This window comes from Athene cunicularia, assembly GCF_003259725.1.
Source record: "Athene cunicularia isolate RWA chromosome 1 unlocalized genomic scaffold, athCun1 chr1_part2, whole genome shotgun sequence".
Lineage (NCBI taxonomy): Eukaryota > Metazoa > Chordata > Aves > Strigiformes > Strigidae > Athene > Athene cunicularia.
In genome coordinates this window covers 38860446-38881403 of record NW_020799092.1, presented here as the reverse complement: position 1 = coordinate 38881403, position 20958 = coordinate 38860446, and the positions used below count along the sequence as shown (strand labels likewise).

The 20958-nt window shown below is 37.3% G+C and overlaps 1 protein-coding gene across 1 annotated transcript in view; it reads left to right on the top strand.

Moving 5' to 3' along the window:
• ACSS3 (acyl-CoA synthetase short chain family member 3) overlaps window positions 1-20958 on the top strand; it is a 147854-nt gene that overhangs the window by 108655 nt on the left and 18241 nt on the right. The window contains exon 10 of the mRNA XM_026864053.1: window positions 17465-17560. Within this exon, the coding sequence (XP_026719854.1) occupies window positions 17465-17560 (96 nt within the window). The remainder of the gene's footprint in view (window positions 1-17464; window positions 17561-20958) is intronic.

Sequence of the window (20958 nt, the reverse complement as noted above, 5' to 3'; positions counted from 1 at the left end):
TGTCTGTCACTTGGTATTTCAACAAAGTATTGTTGAAAGTAGATTTCTGTGCTGGAAAAGCCTTTTCGATCCAATATTACTGGATTTCAGTACACTAGGTTAAAGCTGTATGTGCTGAATTTGAAATATTTTACAGAGTAGATAACCAGCTGTTTCACTTCATATTAGAAATAAGCAAAGTTTGTGACTGATGACAGAATAGAGGACCCAAAATTCAGAAAGAACAACTTTCCAAACTATCTCTAAAATAAAAAATGTCAACTAAAAGCACAGAATAAAAAAACCTTAATTACTTTTAGCAGGAAGAGGTTGAGACAATTAGCTATCTTATATAGAGCTAATAAATTTTTAAAATAGATTTTTTTAATAGCAAAATTAAATTCAAAAACCCATTGAATTTTTTGAATTACCTTTTTTGTAATTAAATTGCAGTGGAAGTTATAAATTGCCATTTTGTTATGTCTGAGATTAAAAGCTTCTGACTTCTAGATACAAAAATACTTTTCACCTTTGATAATATGGCAAATTATTACTTATTCCCCAATCTGATATTTGTTTGCATTCTCCCAAAACAAGAGAATTGCAAAACTATGAGAAATGTTGGCATCTTGATTTTACCTGAATACTGTAGACCTTACTTATGCAGTTATGTCTTACTTGTTGGTGCTTTCAATTGAGGCCAAAGCAGAAGATGGATGAGGAGGGCAATCTAGTATCTGGGTAATTAGTGTTGTATGATGGGGTTATTTCTATTCTCTTTTGTATGACTGAGAAAAGGAGGGAAAAGATCAACTTTGTAGAGATAAGAAGAGACTGAGTCATTATTTGGAGATGGAAACGAGTATGCGTGAGGGGAAACAAAAGGCTGACCAACAAAAGTATTATAAAATAAAAAGGGAGTGTAAATCACTTGCTTCTCCAGGTTTAGTAGGGTATCTTCAAAGCTTTTGGCCCCTTTGCCATATATTGAAACTAGAAATAAATGGGTATGGACAAAGAGATGTAGATAAAGTTTTCTTTTGTTTTTTCATTGGAAGATTTGTGGAATATATGAAATTACTGTGAGTTGAAACAGTACTTTGAAACAGTACTTTGAAACAGACAAAAGCTTTCTTTAGGGAATTTCAAAGCAGCTGCATCTGGAAAACCTGATTGATTAAAACTTTGGTTTGTGTCAAGACATCTCCATCAATAACACTTTAAATGTTAATATTTGTATTACAAGTATAGTAAGCACATCTTATAAGCTGTGAAGTGTATGTCACATGATCAATGAGCAGCAAGTATGATCTGAGGCAGTATGGACTGATAAGCACTTGCTGTTTTCTTTGGAGACATGGTAATGGATGAAAGAATGGTACTTTCAGATCCTCTGTTTGTCTGTACATGGAGAGAGGACATTCCTGTTTTGGATTAGTGCAGCTGTTTAGTTTTTGCTTATTTATATGAAAGGATGCTTAACATGTAATTAGCAATTTTCATTTTCAAAGTAACTGAGCAAACACAAGCAAATTAATTCTTTTAACACCTCTGAGAAGTAAGTAAAGTTATTTCAGTCCTGCAAACGTTAAATTGAGAAGGACAAGTATCTTGCCCCAAGCTATCCAGAAAGCCATTGCAAATTCAGTCTTAGAAAACAAAGCTTTTCTTGCTCAGAGATAAATTTTCCTGTCATATTTACTTAGGTTTTATGATATTTTGTCTGAAGTGGAACAAGAATGCACATTTTGGACCTTGTTCTGTCTTTGTTAGTATTCCAGGTAAGTACACTACAGGGCACTTTGCCAAATCTGTTTAAAATAGCCTAAACAGTGTTTGGGTTGTACTTGCTGTCTCACATCCTTGGAAGAGGCTTTGATATACAAAAGATGTGAGTTTGGGTCTCCTTGTGTCATGGTATAAGCCCAGAGGGCAGTTGAGGACCACTCTGTGGCTGGCTCAGTTCTCCACTCCGCCCCCCACCCCCTTCGCCCCTGTGGTGGGATGGGGAGGAGAAAATATAACAAAAGGCTAGGGGTTGAGACAAGGACAGGGAGGAATGACTCACCAATTGTGGTCACAGGCAAAAGACAGACTCGAATTGGAAAAAAAATCAACATCAATTTAATTTGAACACCACCACCACTACCATTACTAATTTACCAATCACAACAGAGTAGGACAGTGAGAAGTATAACCATCTTAAAACTACTCCAGACAGTGATCCAAACTGCAACAGACTGCTCCAGTGTGATCTTCTTTGGGCACAGCCACCTGCTCTGGAGTGGGGTCCTCCATGGGCTGCAGGTCAGCATCTGCTCCACCGTGGACCTCCATGGGCTGCAGGGAGACAACCTGCCCTCTCACCATGGGCTGCAGGGGGGTCTCTGCTCCAGCGCACCTCTCACCCTCCTCCTTCACTGACCTGGGTGTCTGCAGGACTCCTCTCTCCACTAAAAGTTCCCCAAGCGTTTTGTTTGGTTTGGTTTTGTTTTTTTCCTTAAATACATTATCACAGAGGTGCAACCACCATTGTTAATTTGCTTGGCCTTGGCCAGAAGTGGGTCTGACTTGAAGTCAGCTTCTCACAGGAGCCACCCCTGTAGCCACCTCCCTCACTACCAAAACCCTACCATGCAAACTCCATACCCCTTGGTTTTGGAGCTGGCTTTGAATTCTACAAGAAAAAATGGGTAACAGCCATGAGGTTGAGACAAGCTGTGGAAGCACAAAAGCTCTGAAAGCTTGTGTTAAACATCTTCAACTGCTTTCATGTTAGCTATTCAGTATTTTGTAATAAAAAGAAATAAAATTAAACTCTGCCACTTTTTTTTAACATTTGAAAAAATGTTAATTCAGTTTTCTGTTTCTTCATAAGTATAGGATGTCAAGAGGTTTTTTATCTTGATACTTTAATAAAAACATTTTAAGACTCCGTCTTTGAGGATGTATAGAAAAATTCAGATGAAACAGAAATTAAACTGAAAATTCAGTGATAAAATTTGACATGCATAAAATCTCATTCAAGAGACATGTTTCCATACAACTTTTTTGGTTGTGTACTATGGGAACCAAAGTTGCATGAGAGTGTAGGAGGTTCAAATTGGAGATATCTGCTATGTTCTGAGTGTCAGCTCACTGGCAGGCAGAACTATGAGAAGATTGTGCACATTTTCTGTTTTCATGGAAATAAGCTGCCTTATCAAGTAAGGAATGGGTGTCTGCAGCAGGCATTAGGACAAAAATTACATAGTGCTTGCTACAATATCGCTGCTGAAAAAGAAAGTTATGGTATATGCTCATTGTAATGAGATGTTGGATAGACTGAGATGTAGTAGGGTAAAATTTACTGGTAGGAATTTCCCAAGTCCCCAAGTAGTACGATTAATTAATATACTTCATCACTTTTAAAACTGGTCTCTTTCCTTCTCCGTGTCTTACCTCTGAAACATGCAAATTCTATGTTGTTAATATTTTTATTAGAACATATTATTATTATGTAATTCTACATAGGAGTAATGGTTATACAGATATTTTATTAGGACTATACAAACAAAGCAACTGTATCATTTAATTCAGTGTAAAAAGTATGAATCCTAGTTAAGTATACTCACTGTAATATATTTCAGTGAAGTATTTCCCACCACAATCATGTCAGAGGAAGTTTTTATTAATGTGTTTCCAAGCAGCATGATGTGGTCCCCAGTCTTCAGTTTCCATTGTGTTGTCTTGGCAACATTGTGAAGAATCTTCAGTGAGTATCAGGAAAGATGGATTTTGCAACTGAATTGTGTTAGCTAATCTTTCCAGGTTTCCACCACAGAACTGTTCTTTAGATTAGTTACCTTGTTAAGATAGAGCTCCACCTCCCCACATTTGACAGTTGGATTCCAGATTTTGTTCTTCAGTCATCTTCTGCTTTGCCCCATTCAAAACTGTGTAGATCAATCCAGTGAATTCCTTAATATGATGCATTCCAGTCTGCATTCCATTAATATGGTGAAATTTTCAGACCAATAGGCAGCAGGAAAGGTAAACTAGACAAAGGATGGCTGTTTCATTTGCAGCAAAAGAGTCAATTTTTGGAAATTTTTTTCCAAGTGCCAGAAATTCAGTTCTGAATTTACAGAGCCCAACAATCTGGAGCTGAGATGAAAGAGATGAAAAAAATTTCTTCTGAAGTCCAAGCTGCTGGTTAAGTTAATTAAGTGGTGCCTCAGCGTAGATGCAGTTCATGCTTCTTGAAGACGTGTGTATCCTGTCAAGACTAGGACCATTATTTTTTAGTGGAAGTTGATATCCTGCAGAACAGTTGTACAGAAGTGAGAATTACTTTGCAGAAACTTTTGCAGCTCTGCAGCACGGAATTACAGAGTCTTCTGAGCATAATTTTCTGGATAACTGAACTTATAGCAGGTACCACTTGTTGGATAAGGAATTGGCTGGGTGGTTATACTCAAAGAGTTGTGGTCAACGGCTCAATGTCCAAGTGGAGAGCAGTGACAAGAGGTGTTCCTTAGGGTTCAGTATTAGGACCAGCACTGCTTAATATCTTAAGTGCACCCTCAGCAAGTTTGCTGATTACACCATTTGACAGCATGCTGCAGTAGACATGCTGGAGGTATGGGATATGCCATTCAAAGGGATCTGGACAGTCTTGAGAGGTGGGCCTGTGTAAACCTCATGAAGTTCAACAAGGTCAAGTGCAAGGTCCTGCACATGGGTCAGGGCAATCCCAAGTACAAATACAGGCTGGGTGATGAGTGGATTGGGAGCAGCCCTGCAGAGAAGGACTTGGGGGTATTAGTGGATGGAAAACTGCCTATAAGCACTGGCTCACAGCCTAGAAAGCCGACTGTATCCTGGGCTGCATCAAGAGAAGTGTGGCCAGCAGGTCGAGGGAGGTGATTCTCTCCCTCTACTCTGCTCTTGTGAGACCCCACCTGGAGTACTGTGTTCAGCTCTGGGTCCCCCAACAAAAGGAGGACATGGACCTGCTCAAGTGGGTTCAGAGGAGGTCCACGAAGATGATCAGGGGGCTGAAGAACCTCCCTTATAAAAACAGGCTGAGAGAGTTGGGGTTGTTCAGCCTGGAGAAGAGAAGGCTCCAGGGAGACCTTATAGTGGCCTTCCAGTACTTAAAGGGGGCTACAGGAAAGATGGGGAGGGACTTTTTATCAGGGAGTGTAGTGGTAGGATGAGGGGTTTTAAATGGAAGGAGAGTAGATTTAGATTAGATAGAAGATTAGAAGTAATTCTTTCATGTGAGGGTGTTGAGACACTGGAACAGGTTGCCCAGAGATGTTGTGGATGACCCTCCCTGGAAGAGTTCAAGGTCAGGTTGGACGGGGCTTTGGGGTTGGAACTCGATGGTCTTTAAGGTCCCTTCCAACCCAAACTGTTCTATGATTCATGTAGAGGAAGATGAGAAAAGTTGTCATATGTTGTGTCTCTACCTGGAGGCTTGCATTCTGTCCTTTAAGGGTATGAACATAAAGATTGTTTCGGCCATTGTTTTTTGCTTAGTAATCAGACTTGTGCAGATGTGGACTGCATGTCGTTAGTTACAATAGCTTGTCATTCCTTCAGTGTCATGTTAGGACACCCAGTTCAAATAGATTTTTGGTTGTCCTTATTAGAAGAGAGAGGAGGAATTTTTTTCAGGGGCCACAGGCATTGCCAAGGCAGAGACTGACCTTTCAGTAGTTCATGGCTATCTCATTCTGTACGGTGGCCTTTACTATTAGCTTCAAAGAAAGGAAAAGGAACAGAACTTGTGTTTTTTCATTTGTCTGATCAACCTGTGTCAAAATCAAGGAGCTCTTTGCTAACTCATCCTTATGATTGGTTTCTTTCTTGAGGTTGGAGCATTGATAGTTCTTGCAATTTTTATTTAATGATAATTTAACAGAATTTAAAAGGAGTGACATGAATTTACATTAGGATTTGACACTCTTTATTCCTAATGAGCCAAGTGAGCTTTGGAGGAGCGAACCAGTCTCTTAAACCTATGAAGAGCAGTTGTGCCTCTTTTTCCCAGTATTCCAGTTATGTTACCACTCAGATGTGGAGGAAGAAGGGGGGAAACCTGCCCCTCAGCATGGGATATCAGAGCCATCAGTCTGTGTCTACATCCAAGGAGCATGCTGTTACTGCAGAGACAAAATTTGCTCAGCCTCACTCTCCTTCCACCCCACCTTTTGCTTTTTTTTTTTTTTTGTGGTTGAATATGTTTAAGATATAAATTACTTGTGCCTTTATATGGGCAGTCACATGGAACATTAGAATTACAGAATATTCTTAAATGAGCCTTGAGCATCCTGTTTCTAGGCAGCTAGAAAAGAGAATTAAGTGTTGAAGAGTGCCAGAGCTCAGAATCATGCATTTTATTGGTGTGATCCTTGTTAATCTAATGGTAAAATACTGAATCTCTGCTCATGCTGACACAGTTTAACATCTCCATCATACATGATTTGTGACATGCCTTAGTAAAATGGGTGATGTTACTTCCCCGATTGTGTTGCCCTCTGTAGCATTTCAGTCCTACAGTTATCTATATTCATCTTCCAGTCCTGAATTTTCATGAGTTTTCTCTGCGGAATCCATGTGAAGACCATGTGAAGAGGATTCTCCTTCAGAAATTTAGGCAGAATCTGCTTAGCTGAGAAATACTTTTTACAGAAGTATCTTGTTTATTACTATGTACTGCTTATGTGTGTGTTGGATATGAAAGAATGTTTGTCTGGATTATATACATATGGTCTAAGGTGTTTTTACTTTGAATGAATCATTACAGCTGCATATGTTTACTGTGGTCTTTGGTGCTGTTCACCATCTCCCCCATTTCACGAAGTGTGTATTCTCCTCCAAAAATGTTGCTCTTTTGAGGGTTATTTCAGATGTGCATTTCACATGGCTTTCAGTTCTCCCATGCATTTTGGGAAAGGTGCCATACTCCAAAGATGATACTGGGTCAGAGATGGCAGGAGTGCTGTGGCTTGGAAAAAAGATCGATCTCTTTTGGTTTTATTTATGGGATTGATAACCAGTTTGGGCATGGTTAACTCAGTAAGCACATTAGGTCCTTCTGGTAAAAAAAATGCATCTCTGTTCTTTAACTTGCTGGGAAGATTCTCTTCCTCCCGGCTATACTCTTTTCTTCCCACTGGTCAGCACCTCCTCTGTGTTGATACAAATTCAGTATCAGCTGTGCCACTGCCACTCTGTCTCATTTGTGCTGACATTTTCTAACTTAGAACTGATAGAAAATATGTATTAAGCTTTTCTATTGCCATTGGACTTCAATTTCTTCGTGTTTATTAATCTTTTCTGATTGTCTTTCCACATGCAGCTGGGGACGTGCATTATTATGAATGAAATATTATAAATGTTTTCCTCTTTAAAATTTCATTGATGTGGTTTAGAAGATTGAAAATAAAAGAACTGTAAAGCAGTCTTACGTTATGGAACTCAGCCATGAATGGTGTTTAGTGTGCACTGAATAGGCAAATGAAGGAGAAAAGGGTACACCTTTAGGAATGAGTGCGCTAAATAAGAATAGTGCAGTCTCACTTAACAGAAGGAGACAAGCTGTGACAGGACGTCGAGTTTTTATGTGTGTGAAGATGTTACAGGTTGCCTGATCTCAGTTTTGTCACATGACAACTCCTTTTTGTTGCTCAGAGAATAAAGGCTGCATTAGTGTAAAGTAGATGATCTTCCTGACGATTTAAGAACAGGAAAGCTAGTAGTAAGCTTCATGGATCTAGTGTGTGGAAGGATGATCCTTTACAGGATTTAAGGCACTCAATGAAGGTAGAAAGAGAGAGGAGTTTCTAAGATGTTAGACCCTGCCTGATACAGAAAAATATATTTGAATTGCACAGTAGTGATTTTATCTGTCTTTTCCATCTTGGCAGTATTACTATGCATACAATATATTAAAGGTTCCCCCAAATTATTAAACAGTAAATGGTTAGTACTGAGATGTGTAATTACTTCTTATAATCTTTATTTATCTTGTAGTATTACATCATGATGTTACAGTAGGAGAAGAGTAAAAATTAGGAATTAATTTGTATTCTGAAAATATAAATATAATTCAATGCATTGTCGGACTTAATGCATCTTTAAATGTGCCATCTGACATCTTCAAAATATGACCAAAAAGCTTTCTATTCTCTGCTGATTATCTTGGCTGCCATTTTGTTATAGACAACTTATGAGATGTACATTATAAATTACCATTTGGAAGCAAAATGAATGCATAAACTGGTGCTTTGTGATGAGCTTGCCAGTTCATGGTAACTGAACTTGTTTCCTTCTTTGGTTTTAATATTTGCCATGGCCCGGCAGTCTTTAACTAAGCTAGTTAGAGCTTCTTTACAGTTGCATTTTGTAGATCTATCCTGGAAATTTTATTTGAATGTGCTTTGAAATCTTCAGAGGCCTTGTGTGTATGTATGATACCACAAACAGCACAGTTTGTAAATATTCCCTGTATTTGGATAGGATTGTGAAAGGGAGCCTTGGGGGAATTTTAATGGTTTTGGGGGTTGATTTTGTTTTCAAATGAGTGGATTGAATATAGCAATAGAACTGTTATGCAAGAAGTGCTTGGCCTTCACAAGTGTAATATGCATTCATAGTAATAGATGATAAATTATGACTACAAGTGCTTTGAAGCATTTAGAAAATACTGAAAGCATTGCTGGTTTCTCTTCTGGTGTTAAATTCTAATAATAAGCATGGAAACTAAGGTACTTTCAGAAAATACATTACTTTAAAACCAAAATGGATTTTATTTTGAGAAACAGTTATCAGATTTTCAAATTCCTTTAGCTTATTTTGTAATTTTTTTCCTGGACTTCTGCACATTCACATGAAATGAGGGAGATACTCTGCTTCTGGCTAGCTGTACATGGGTGTTGTACACATATTAATATGGTCCATAGTCAGATTAATACTAACATCGTAATTTTTAGATTCTGCAAACACGCTTGAAGCTGTCAGTCTCAGTGCTGTATACGTGCATAATAATATGTGAATGCTTCCCCATTTAGTTAAATATGAATATATTTTAATTAGCACAACACTGAATATAATGCAGTATTTCCTTTTAAAGATTAGAATTAGTGTTCCAGCTGAGGTGGGAGGCATTTATTGAAACCGCCACAGATTAGGATTTGATATAAAGTTAAAGCAATAGAGTAACTACATAGGTGAGATTTCAGAAAGCTATTTGTTGCTAAAGCTCTGTTTCAGAAAAATGGCCTGGCTTATGAAAGCACTTAAATGTGTACCTGTGTTGCATTTGACATTTAAAATGTAAAGGGATATCCTAAACTATGAATTAGACTAAATGGACAAATTGATTGTGGGAGAGAAAATTCTTGTGATACTGTTCCTGTTTTAAATGAAACATACTGAGATAAATAGCTCAGCAGTGGTGGTGTGTAACTGGGTGTGTGATCTGTGAATGGTCTAAGCTTACTGTTGTCATTTAACCACAGTTGTCAACTAAGTCCCACACAGACACTCACTTACTTTCCCCCCTGGTGGGATGGGGGAGAGAATTAGAATCAGAAAAGTAAAAGTGAGAAAACTCATGGTTTCAGTAATAAGCAAAGCAAAAGCCGCATGCACAAGCAAAGCAAAACAAGGAATTCATTCACCACTTCCACAGCAGGCAGGTGTTCAGCCACCTCCAGGAAAGCAGGGCTCCATCACACATAAAAGTTACTTGGGAAGGCAAATGCCATCACTCTGAACCTCCCCAGCTTCCTCCTTCTTCCCCCAGCTTTATATGCAGAGCATGATGTCATACGGTATGGAGTATCCCTTTGGTCACTTGGGGTCAGCTGTCCTGGCTGTGTCCTCTCCCAACTTCTTGTGCACCTCCAGACTACTTGCAGGTGGGGTGCGGTGAGAGACAGAAAAGACCTTGATTCTGTGTGAGCATGGCTCAGCAATAACAAAAAAAAATCTCTGCATTATCAGTGCTGTTTTCAGCACAAATCTAAACATAGCTTCAGACTAGCTGCTATGAAGAAAATTAGCTCTACCTCAGCCAAAACCAGCACACTTAAGTGCAAACCACCAGTGAAAGACAGAGTGGAACATCCCTCCTTCATCTCTGGTGCACTGCCTTTGTACCTCTGCTTTTAGGCCAGTCCTACCATGTGTGTGGCCACACAGCTAGCAGAACGAGAGCATTGATTTAGGCAAAAACTAACCTGGCTGAAAGAAAAATTACTTTTTTTTTTTTTTAATCTGAATCAGTTCAATCTGTTTCCATGTAAAAATGGGGGAAAAGAATGATAGGAATGTACAGCTGAGGTGTAGAAGGATAATGAGACCACACTTTTTTTTTAGTTCTCTGATGTGCATTTAAATTAGCTCAAGTCAACTGTGCAGTGTCCAGTTGTGCATTTTAATTACAAAATCATCCTTCTTCATATAATGACTAATGAAAGTGAATATGGCTGTCACATCATTGTCCCTTTTAGCTATCATCTGTGCCGTGTTTCAAACAATAACCACTTCCTGTGGTGTCTGGAGCATATGGCCCTGTTATTGATTGAGTACCCCTGGTGCTACCGTACAGTAAATAACGTAGAGAACTTCAAGTAGAAGTGAATATTGAACAGCAATTAGTCATAACCAGAAAAAAAGCAAATTTTTGTGCAATGCATTGGTCCTGTTGTACAAATACATCTGTACTCAAGAGTCTGTTTAATTAATGGATATTTCTAGTTTCCTTAGTTACCCTTTAAAAAATGGATTGGTTCATTTCCCAGTTATATCTCTTTTCCATGTTTTCCAAGTGAAGTTTCTACATTACCATTTCTGAGCAGAGAAAGTTAAGGAGTTAAGTAGAGGTTTTTTAAAGCTCTGTGTATAATTTAACGATGTGAGAAAGGTCAAATTTCATTTCACTTGGATGTGAAGAATAGGTGAAAAACACTTTTTTTTTTTTCCCATGAGGCTTACAGTTAACTTGTAGAGGTTTTACACTGTTTTGTAGAGTACTGGTGGGATGAACAAACATGTTTTGCAGCCATCCCACCTCAAGGTAGCAAATTGTTCTGATCTTCTGCCAAATGAATGTAATCTAAATTGTAAGCAGCCTGATGGATGCCATGCTTTAGATGTGATAGTCTCTCTAAATAGTATTTGAGCAAGAAAGTCTTAACTGAAGTTCTTTCCTGTTGGTTTACTACATATTCTTTACCCTAGCTGTAAGTTTATAAGGAGTAAAAAACCACCATGTAAAACAGATATGAAAATATTGATTACAAATCACTCAATTTGCATACCTCACCTAAAATTTGATACTTCATATGGGTTTTGGTAAGGTAGACCCCTGCTACTCATAATATTTTGACATTCTCTGTGCACCTGGTATTTATTATGTTGATGCTGCATGCATTTAAGTCACAAGAGGAATGAGTTAAAAATGCAGTCAGATGGAGGAAAAATAAATTATAATTACCATCACTATTAAAGATTTTTTTCTGCTGTATCTGTCATCCTCCTCAGAAATAAGGGCTGAAATGAAATACCAAATGATGCATGAAAGAGGTTTTGAAGTTTCACTACTACCCAGGAAAGCCTTTCACAGTTTAGGATGATATATTGTCTTTAATCTAACCTACTTATGCATAATGTGTGAATTGGATTTAATTTCATACTTGCTTTCTGACAGTTGGTAAAACTGAATCAGGGAATCCTTAAGAATTTACAGCTTTCCAGATTCTTCAGTCATTGTCTCCTTGTGGCTCCTCTCACTTTTCTGTTACAATTTGCTGCAGTACCCTGCTAAATATATTAGAAGATGAGAATTTCACTAAATATAAACTCTGTCATTAAATTTTACTTCATTTGATGATAGACTTAAGCAAAATGAAGAGGAAAGGGGTAAAATGTGTGGAGAAGTTCATGATATAATTTCACTAGCCTTTACCCTTAGTAGGTGGCAAAAACCATGGCATATGAACATGTACTAACAATGTGAGTGCAACTGTACTGTGGACTTCTGTGACAGTCTGACAGCCCAACAATCTGTTCTTCTCTGTGCCCTTTAGTGCCCTGGGATAACAGTGGCCAGGTGTCATCTCCTTGTTTTAATGTTGATGGATGATTAGCATCAGACTGTTTGTAGTTAAGTACCTAGCACTAGCCAGGTGTACTTGGTCTTTCCACACGTTCATACTTCAGCATGCACCAGACTGGAGCTGATCAGAAAATGTAGATCTCTTCCAGGGAAGAGATAAAGAAAACTTTGTGGCAAAATTATATAGGAGCTATTTTTGAGTCCTTGCTAAAGGCATAATGAGCTGTGCTGTACAGAGACTAAACACTTATCTGAAATTATCTTCCAAGACCAGTAAGTATAAGACTAATGTGATGCTTGGGCTACCAGCTTGCAGCATGGCTATCTAGACAGAATTTGTCAGAGTGCTAAATCACAAGTTGTGAGTAAGACTACCAGCTACTAGTGCAGTCAGAGACTTCAAAACTTGATTTTCTGGTGATGATGAACTGGCAGGGAAACTGACTGCTTTGTTCTGCAGTCATATGCTGAAGAGTGAAGGAAATGAGGTCTATATGAATACTTGATGATCTGGCCCCTGAGTTTTCAGGACCCTGCCAGTACCTATTACTCCTGTTACATGTTAGGTTTGGTTTTGTTATAAGGAAGCAGTATAGTATGCCGTGATGCAGATTTTGGGGGCTACAATTCATCTAGTACTATGGTTTTCTGTTTCTGGATGTCCAGTAGTTGTTTCCATACCAGAAAGCATGTTGCTGTTACTTTATTGAATTCTTCATTCTGCCCTTTCTGACATAATCAAAATTACCATTGTGTGTAGGGAGCCTGTGCTTGTGGATGCATTTGTTATCAGTTGCTGCCTAAGCTTTCTCCCTTCCATAGACCCTTTCATCAGTTCTGTCTTCTGCTGCAGTAATTCCTTTAATTCCCCTCAACCAAAATGACAGCTTTGCCAGGAGAATGACTCAGAACAGTACTGCCAAAGTGAGAATTTAGTGTAATATATTTATTGCATTCACTAATGTGTTAATGTATGACAGTTGCTCTTTCTTTTTTTTCTTCTGCTGCGTGACAACTTCCCACCTGTTTGCATGCTTCCAGAGTATATCCACTGCATCCTAAGAAAGTCAAACCAGACAGCCTTACATTTACATTACTCACTTAGTGCAGCCCAAACTCAAATATTAATGTCAAAACTCAGTGTATTTTCCCTAAGTATATCCTACCAGAAAATACAGTGTTTCAGCAGTGTGACAGTCTGTTATGTTGAGGAACATGAGACACAGTCTAGAAATTATAATATATCAGGAATGTAAGTGGTACAGGGCATTTTTCATCTTGCTACTTGTAAGAGAGTGCACTTTTTGCTTCTCCATCAGCAACATTTTCTCTGGCATAAGAATTGCTTTCAGAGGTGCAAATGCAACAAAAATGCCTATATTGGACTGTTCATTACCTGTCTAATAATACTAAATTTTTTAAAAATAATATCTTCTACTTGCATATAGAACAGAACAAAACAATATCACATCTTTGAATTTTGAGGACCATTTCTAAGTAAAAGCATAAGGAGGGATTTGGGACACTTTAACAGCTATGATTTTAAGATGATCTCTCACTAACTCTCTCCCAAGTCTCAGTGAAGTTCTTTTCGTTATTCTCAGAGGTACGTATATTAATTCCATTATAATTCAGAGCAGGTGTTGAATGTAGTTACTAGACTAGTTGTGAAACATTGCTCTTCCAGTGTAAAACATTTCTCTTCTAAATAGCTGTTTCATTGTCACATCATAAGGTGTTACACAAAAAGAAAATTGTTTTATGATCCAGTTGTCCCTTCCACAGCTCAAGTGAAAGCTAATTTGCTAACTTAGTGAGTGGAAGGTTAGTGCCTAAATGTTTACAGAAAGGACTGACTGGAGGACAAATCCACTGTTCTCTTCCTTACATTAAAAATATGCAAGTTCCTAAAGACCTCAGTGTTGTGAATCTGTCTAGATGCTGTACATTAATTTCAGAGATTCTGCAACTATAAACAAGTGAGTGTCAGGTAAGGGGTGTCTGTTTGTACATTCAGAAGCCTGAAGTAAGGGATAGGTGGAATATAGTCTCCCTTTGGCAAGTATTATCCTTCAAACTCTTGCTGGTTTAACTTTCAGACCTGGGTCTCGTAACCTGCATATATCCAGAATTGAATTGTAAAGAAACCAACCTTAATTCAAATTAAAAATTCTTAAGCAACCAACTTTATTTATTGGAAATATATAAAATGGCCACACAGTACTTGTTATTACACATAATTAGTAAGGAAAATTTATTAGTACTTATTTTTCTGTGTTCTTCTGAACAGTGATGATTTTGTTTCAGCAGGATTTTGAATTGAATTCCACTTCCAAGTCAGACTGTTTTTTCTGTGATAAAAAATGCTGTCCCAGAAAGGTTTTACTGTTTTCTGATCATTTTGGGAAATTGATATTTCAATCCAGTATCCTGTTTGGAAGATACGGATTGATTTCCCAAGAAATGCACAGCACAAAGATTCATGCTATATTTTGACAATACTCCTTTGTGCTTCTACAGTGTAAGGGAATCTTTAGCATTCAGGAACTGTTAACCTAACACAAAGAGCAGATGCTTTTGGGATTCCCTCTCTGAATTAGTATCTGGTCCAAGCACCAAAACCCCGTATTTTTTTGTGTATATAAAAAGTCTTACTGATCCATGGGAACTGAACGTACGGTTTAGAGATGAGAGCACTGGGTAAATATGGAAATATGTTCACTGGTAATTGAGAAACCAATAGAAGAAATAGCAGCAATTATAAAGACCTATTCACAAAGTTTTGGAATGCGTGATTCTTGTTTAGAATAAGTGAACTTTCATTCAGTCTTGTTTGCTGTTGTTCAAAAAGCAGGGAAAACACAGATGACGTTTCCTTTCTAGTTTATATTGTTTTCATTAGCAGTGTATCAGAGAGTCAAATCCAAACCAATTTTCAGAAACTTCAGATTCTCCCTCTCCCCTCAGGGATTTTTGATTGAGAGCTCTTGCTTATAAATGATTATTAATTCCCGATTCATGCAAATCTTACTGGTACATCAGGTTAACAGTGATGCTGTGTTCCCTAGCTCTCAGTAGCAAACTTAATTACTGTGATTTGGTGATAGGAAAATACCTTTCTCATGTCATCTGTTGCAGTGTGATTTTTGGCTCTTTCCATGCATTATGTAAAGCAAGATATATTCCATGCGATGCCTTCTTTTCCTCCTAACACAGTCAAAAAGTAAACTGTCCCTTCCACTGTCTTTTCCAATTCCCTGTTCTCAAAGAAAAATACCATTTGTCATTCTGTTCTGAAGAAAAGAGAAAAAAGTCTTCAGAATAGATACTGTACAGAAAATTAAGCTCCCAAACTGTTGAATAAATTTGCGAGTTTCTCTTCCTGCAACTTTCAGTGTGATCACGGATGGGGTATGTTAGATCATTTTGATACTGTGTCACCACTGTAATTGTAGCTTGTGTGATGGAAGAAAAGATTGGGATACATGACTGTGTGGGGAATGTGCATTATGTAGAAGAAGGAACAGGGAATGATGGGGAAACAACCAAGTAGAGTTTTTAGTCTGTCTGCATTAGCATTGAGGTTGATAATTCTCATTCTGTGTCCTGCAGCTGGAGTTGGGCCGTAGTTTATCTGTGTTAGGTTAATGCTAATTTTCACTACTTACGCCTGATGTAAAACCACCACAAGTTTCTGTAGTTTTGTTGTTCTTCTTGCTTCTTTTAGCACTTGAATAGATGCTAAACAACTTCTGAAGTGGCAAAGTAATTCTGTGGAAGCTGAAACACCAAAACAACTGTAATTTCCTAATGCAGGAGGACTGAAAATAGTTTTGACTGTATTGATCAGATATAAATACAGAGCTAAAGAAAATACTGATTTGTTGTACTGACACTTGGGGGTTGTGTGGACTATGAATTCCAGGCTAAGTGACCCAAGACTTGGGACTTCTCCAGAATAATGAAGCCATGTTTTTAAAGTAATAATTTCATACTGTGTTCCTGCTAATATTTAAAACCACCTACACTTTGTTTTCTGTGACTCATTACAGCAGCATTTAAGTGTCATTTTTATAGATTTTTTTTTTCTTAGAGGGAAAGAGAGAAGAGCAACTGTGTTTTTTGTTTTTTTTTTTTCAAACTTAGACTCTCTGTTATATGACTTGATAGTTTTTATTCCTCTTCTGTAATAAGAACTCTTGTAGAATAAAAATGTTATGTGAAATTGAGCTTTCTTAAAAAGGGAAGGTGAGGAGGGAGGGATTTCTAGCTGCCTAACTGTGGGGATAATTAGGAAGGTGTAGGCATTACAGGTGTCTTATTTAGAAGCTCTGAAAAAGGTATTTTATGTTGGTGCTTCAGAGGGGATTCCAGATCTTCCTTCCATGGGCTTTGTTCAGGGAGCAATGACACACAATGCCAGTGTTCAATTTATTGGTGGGCAGTGAGATGAATGTGTATCTTCCTAAGGTTCTAAAACCAAGAGACATTTGTCTTCTCACATCTCCTCTGCACCCCTCAAAAAGCCCCCACTCCAAAATGTTGTGGTTAGTAAAACTTTAATGTTTGTAGGTGGAGGAGGAGGAAATATCTGTATTATGATCACAAAATCTTGCAGCAGCTTGATTTTCATTCCTTGGATTGTTGCCCTTGAGTTTATTTTGTCAACACTGAGAATTTAGGTCTGACTTTTCTACCCTGTTTGTTTTTGAACCTTTTCATTATCTGCAGTAGTTCTCACCAAGAAATACTAGCGAGATCTCCGGGATTATAAAAGAGAAATTCCTGATTTCATTATTTAATTTTGTTAGGCACTACCTCTTCTCCAGTCTTCCTCACCAATATTGTTTTTGGAAAAAATTTGGTATTTATTCACCTTCCAGACCTCTGAATCTGTAGCTCCAAAATAGAACAACAGACATTTTGTTATTGGGATAATAATCAACCAAGAATGGATTGATGTTTTTTCTGGAATTCATTCTTCCCAGGGATACTGACTTGTGAAATAACCCTTGAAGTACATATCCCCTACGCAGTACTTCTATCATGGCTTTGCTGTAGGCAGTTTCTTACTGGGATCGTATAACCTTATGTCCATAGCAGAATAAACTACAGGTGTAATGCAGAAAGTGTTTATTTCTGACTGTGTTCATGGAGTGGAAAATTTTGAAGAATGTAAATTTCTGTAATGAACTTACATTTATTAGATAATATGTAAAAGCACCTGAATTCTAAATCTTCCATTGGTTGTCTGGAATTTTTTATTTTACTATTTTGATGTGCTGAACTAGAACCAAAACTTAGAACCAATAAATACTTAATGATACTAAGAACAGTCTTAACTAGACAATATTTGTGTTCTTTTAACAGAATCTGGTTCTGCAATTACTGCTTCCTGTATTGGTTTGGGGAACTCTACAACACCTCCACCTGGACAGGCAGGAAAACCCGTGCCAGGATACAATGGTAAGGCTGTGCTAAACATTCTACTAGAAAAGCATATTGCTTATATTCCTGAGTAAGTCCTCTTTAATTTCCATACCTCATAGACAAAGCAAATTACAGTCTTATTAACACATTTTCCTCCTTTCTGGAACAGAAAACTCTGCTTTTGCGTGTGTTATGGAATGTGATTGTAATAAGAAATTCAGTTATGCTCAAGAAAATTGATCAACTACTTCTACCTTTATTATATGAAAGGACTAGCACATAATTCTCAGCAAAAGAGGAAATTATAATAACTAGAGAAGTAATTGCTGTAACTTACACTTTAAGTATTCTGTTATATCTGTGTTTATCAATTTTCAGAGGCTAAATTGTTTTGGTTTGAGAGATGTACATTGAATAATTATATCTTAGAGACACATTGATTAGCTTGATTAAATTTTTTTTTTCCCTACAATTTGATATGAGGAGTATTCTGAAGTGCATAAAGAAAATTCTTATTGAGGGCTGCCTTCCACAAATATGTCATAGTGAACTAACAAACAGCTTGGCAAGGATATAAATCTTTATTTAAACTCATCTCATACTTTTGTAAAGAAAGAAAAATAATTTTTCTGCCTTTTGTACAGGTATATGGGCTCATATTTGAGAGAGCTATTAAGCACATTATCTTTCAGTACTTCTGGAGAATTTTCATTTTCAGCTGGGAGAAATGGTAGGCTATGGACCCACGTTAAAAGGATGAACCCTCATAGTATGGCAGGCATTTTCATGCAGAGGGTGAAGCTACAGGATTAAGAATGCAAAAATATTTTCATATGCAGGAACCCTGATTTTAACACAGTTTTCAAAAATTACTTAGAAGTCAAAAAAAAAATTACACTAAAGATCAAATGATCTTCAGGAAAGGTTTTTACATCATTGGGCAGAAAGAGCTAAGCTGTTTTTCTTCTTCTAATACATACAAGTGGAATTGAACGTTAAAGAAAATAAGCATTTTCTGCAGCTCTGGATTTTGGCATTTACAGTTATATCATGAAGACAAGCAATAGCTTAAAAACAACATTAAAACAAAGCTATGAAGTTTGTCCAGAGTTGTAATAAATAGGGAAGAGTAGCAGAACGTAATTGCATTACATGCACTTTCAAATGATAGTCCAGCCTAGAAAAAAGTGTGAGTAGCAAGAATATCAGAATTTCGCATTAATTTTTTTGAATATTTGACCTAGCGTAAGTAAAGAATTTCTTCAGATAGAATGAAGGAAATGTCTTTAGCATGCCTTAAAAGGGAAACATAAAATGAGCAATAAATTCCCTAAAGATTTATGAGGAAACTTTACCTCTTTCAGTCTTTGGTTTGAGGCCAGTTGTGTTCTGTAATGCAGCCATAAAATAGTGGATCTTGAAATTACTTTGCACTGGCAGCTGTCTTGCTGTCACCCACTTCTGTTTTGATGTTGTTTTGCTGCTGTTACTATATTAATTAGAAGAGATCCTTATGCCATTTAGAAGATAGATTCTGTATTTTTAGATTATACGTGCAACTGTTAATGATTTTGGACATTGCTAAAGTTATATTGTATTTATGCTGCAATATAAATGGAAAGTTACAAAATATACTACTTTTTTTTAAGCGCAACAAAACAGTTACAGTATTGCTAAAATAAACTGATTTATTTGATGGATTTTTTTAGTATATAAAGAATAAAAGCAGTATTTAGCTATGATAACAAAGTAGTGTTGGACTTAAAAGTGAATCAAGATACTAATTTCTAGTTCTGCTGCCACAAATCAGACATTATTTTGTGCATTCCCTTGAACCTTTTCCAGATAATTTCATTGCATTGTTTTCAAACTGAAGCCAGTTCAACATTTTGAAGAATTAATTCTGTTCAACAGTAGCTTAGGAGTGAGATGTGTATTATCCCCCTTCCCTGAATTTTTGTACATTGAAATACAGTGCTCTCAGAGAGGACAAGTGCTGGAATTTGCTACTATGATAAGATAGTTGCAATAAACGGATTAGATTTTACTTTAGTATACTAAAGATAGGAAAAAAACAGGAGAGGAGAGCATTGAACGCTGCAAGTGGGTCTTTTTCATTGTGTGTTCTGAGCCTAAATTCTCCAAGTCTAGTGATACTATGTTTTCACACATGTTCTTACAACATCTAAAAATATATAATTTAAAAAAAAGTGTTTACAGATTATAAATGGGTTTTATTTATGCCATTATTGCTGTTTTACTTAAGTGTCTTCTCTGTGTCCATTCATCTTTTCGATTATTCTATCCCAGTTACTCCCAGTCACTGATTTGTAAAACTGATCTTGTGTACTTGCTTGTGTCTATGTGCTGAGCCACTGCTTTCAGCAGGCTTTTCAGTTACATAAAAATTACCGTCCTCTATGAAGGAGCAGCTTCAGCCAGAAATAGTAAATTTACAGTTGTTGGCATTCTTTGGACAGATAGTATATGTATCACTTATAAGAGTCTTAGTAGGGGTTTTGGTCAGAAGTTAGTCATCCTCTTTTCCCCATTTCCTCTGGAGATTTTTAATACAGAATGTAAGATTATTTGGAATAATGTAGATCCAGCTTGCACATTGCTTTCTTTGCTTAGTCAGGCTTCCAAAGGCATGTTTTTAAATCCATGTCAGCCCAGTCTGTCAATATGATCCCTCCCTGTTTTCCCGTGCTTTAGTCACTTCACTTTAATTCCATTTATCAGAGGCCAAGTTTATTGATATCTGTCATTCCTTTCTATGCCCACACCTTCAGATGGAATGGGTGTTTGTAGACTTCCAAGATGACTGCACAGAATAGTCTAGTTCAGGAGTTTTTCCTCAGAAACCTCAGTACCAGGATATGGTGCTTTCACTGAAGGTGATGGGCCAGTGTCATCCAAGGAAAAGGCTTCTGTTAGCAGTTCTGGATTCTTCACTGTACTCTAGCATTACCCTGCTGTGCGGCTGTGGGTAGTTTATGAGTTACTTTACCTCTTTGTGCTAGACTAGAATAAGCTTTGTCAGTTGGAGAACATCTTTGGAAAACAGACACACTTACTGCTAATAGTATTTCTCACATTAACTGGGTTAGCCTCCAGTAATCTTAGATGTTATTTCTTACTCATGTTACCTGCACACTTTTTCTTGTGTGTCACGTATATGAAGGGTCCTTTGGTATTTTGAAATTTAGATTTTCCAGTATGAATTTGTCCTTTAATTTTCAGTTCTGTATTTTTCTCCTTTGGGACTTTGTGCTATTTCTGCTCCCAAAGCACAAGTATTATTTAAGACTTTTTGTCCTTAAGGTTGAATGTTAATGAGGTCATAGAATCATAGAATGGTTTGGGTTGGAAGGAACCTTAAAGTTCATCTAGTTCCACCCCCCCTTCCATGGACAGGGACACCTTCCACTAGC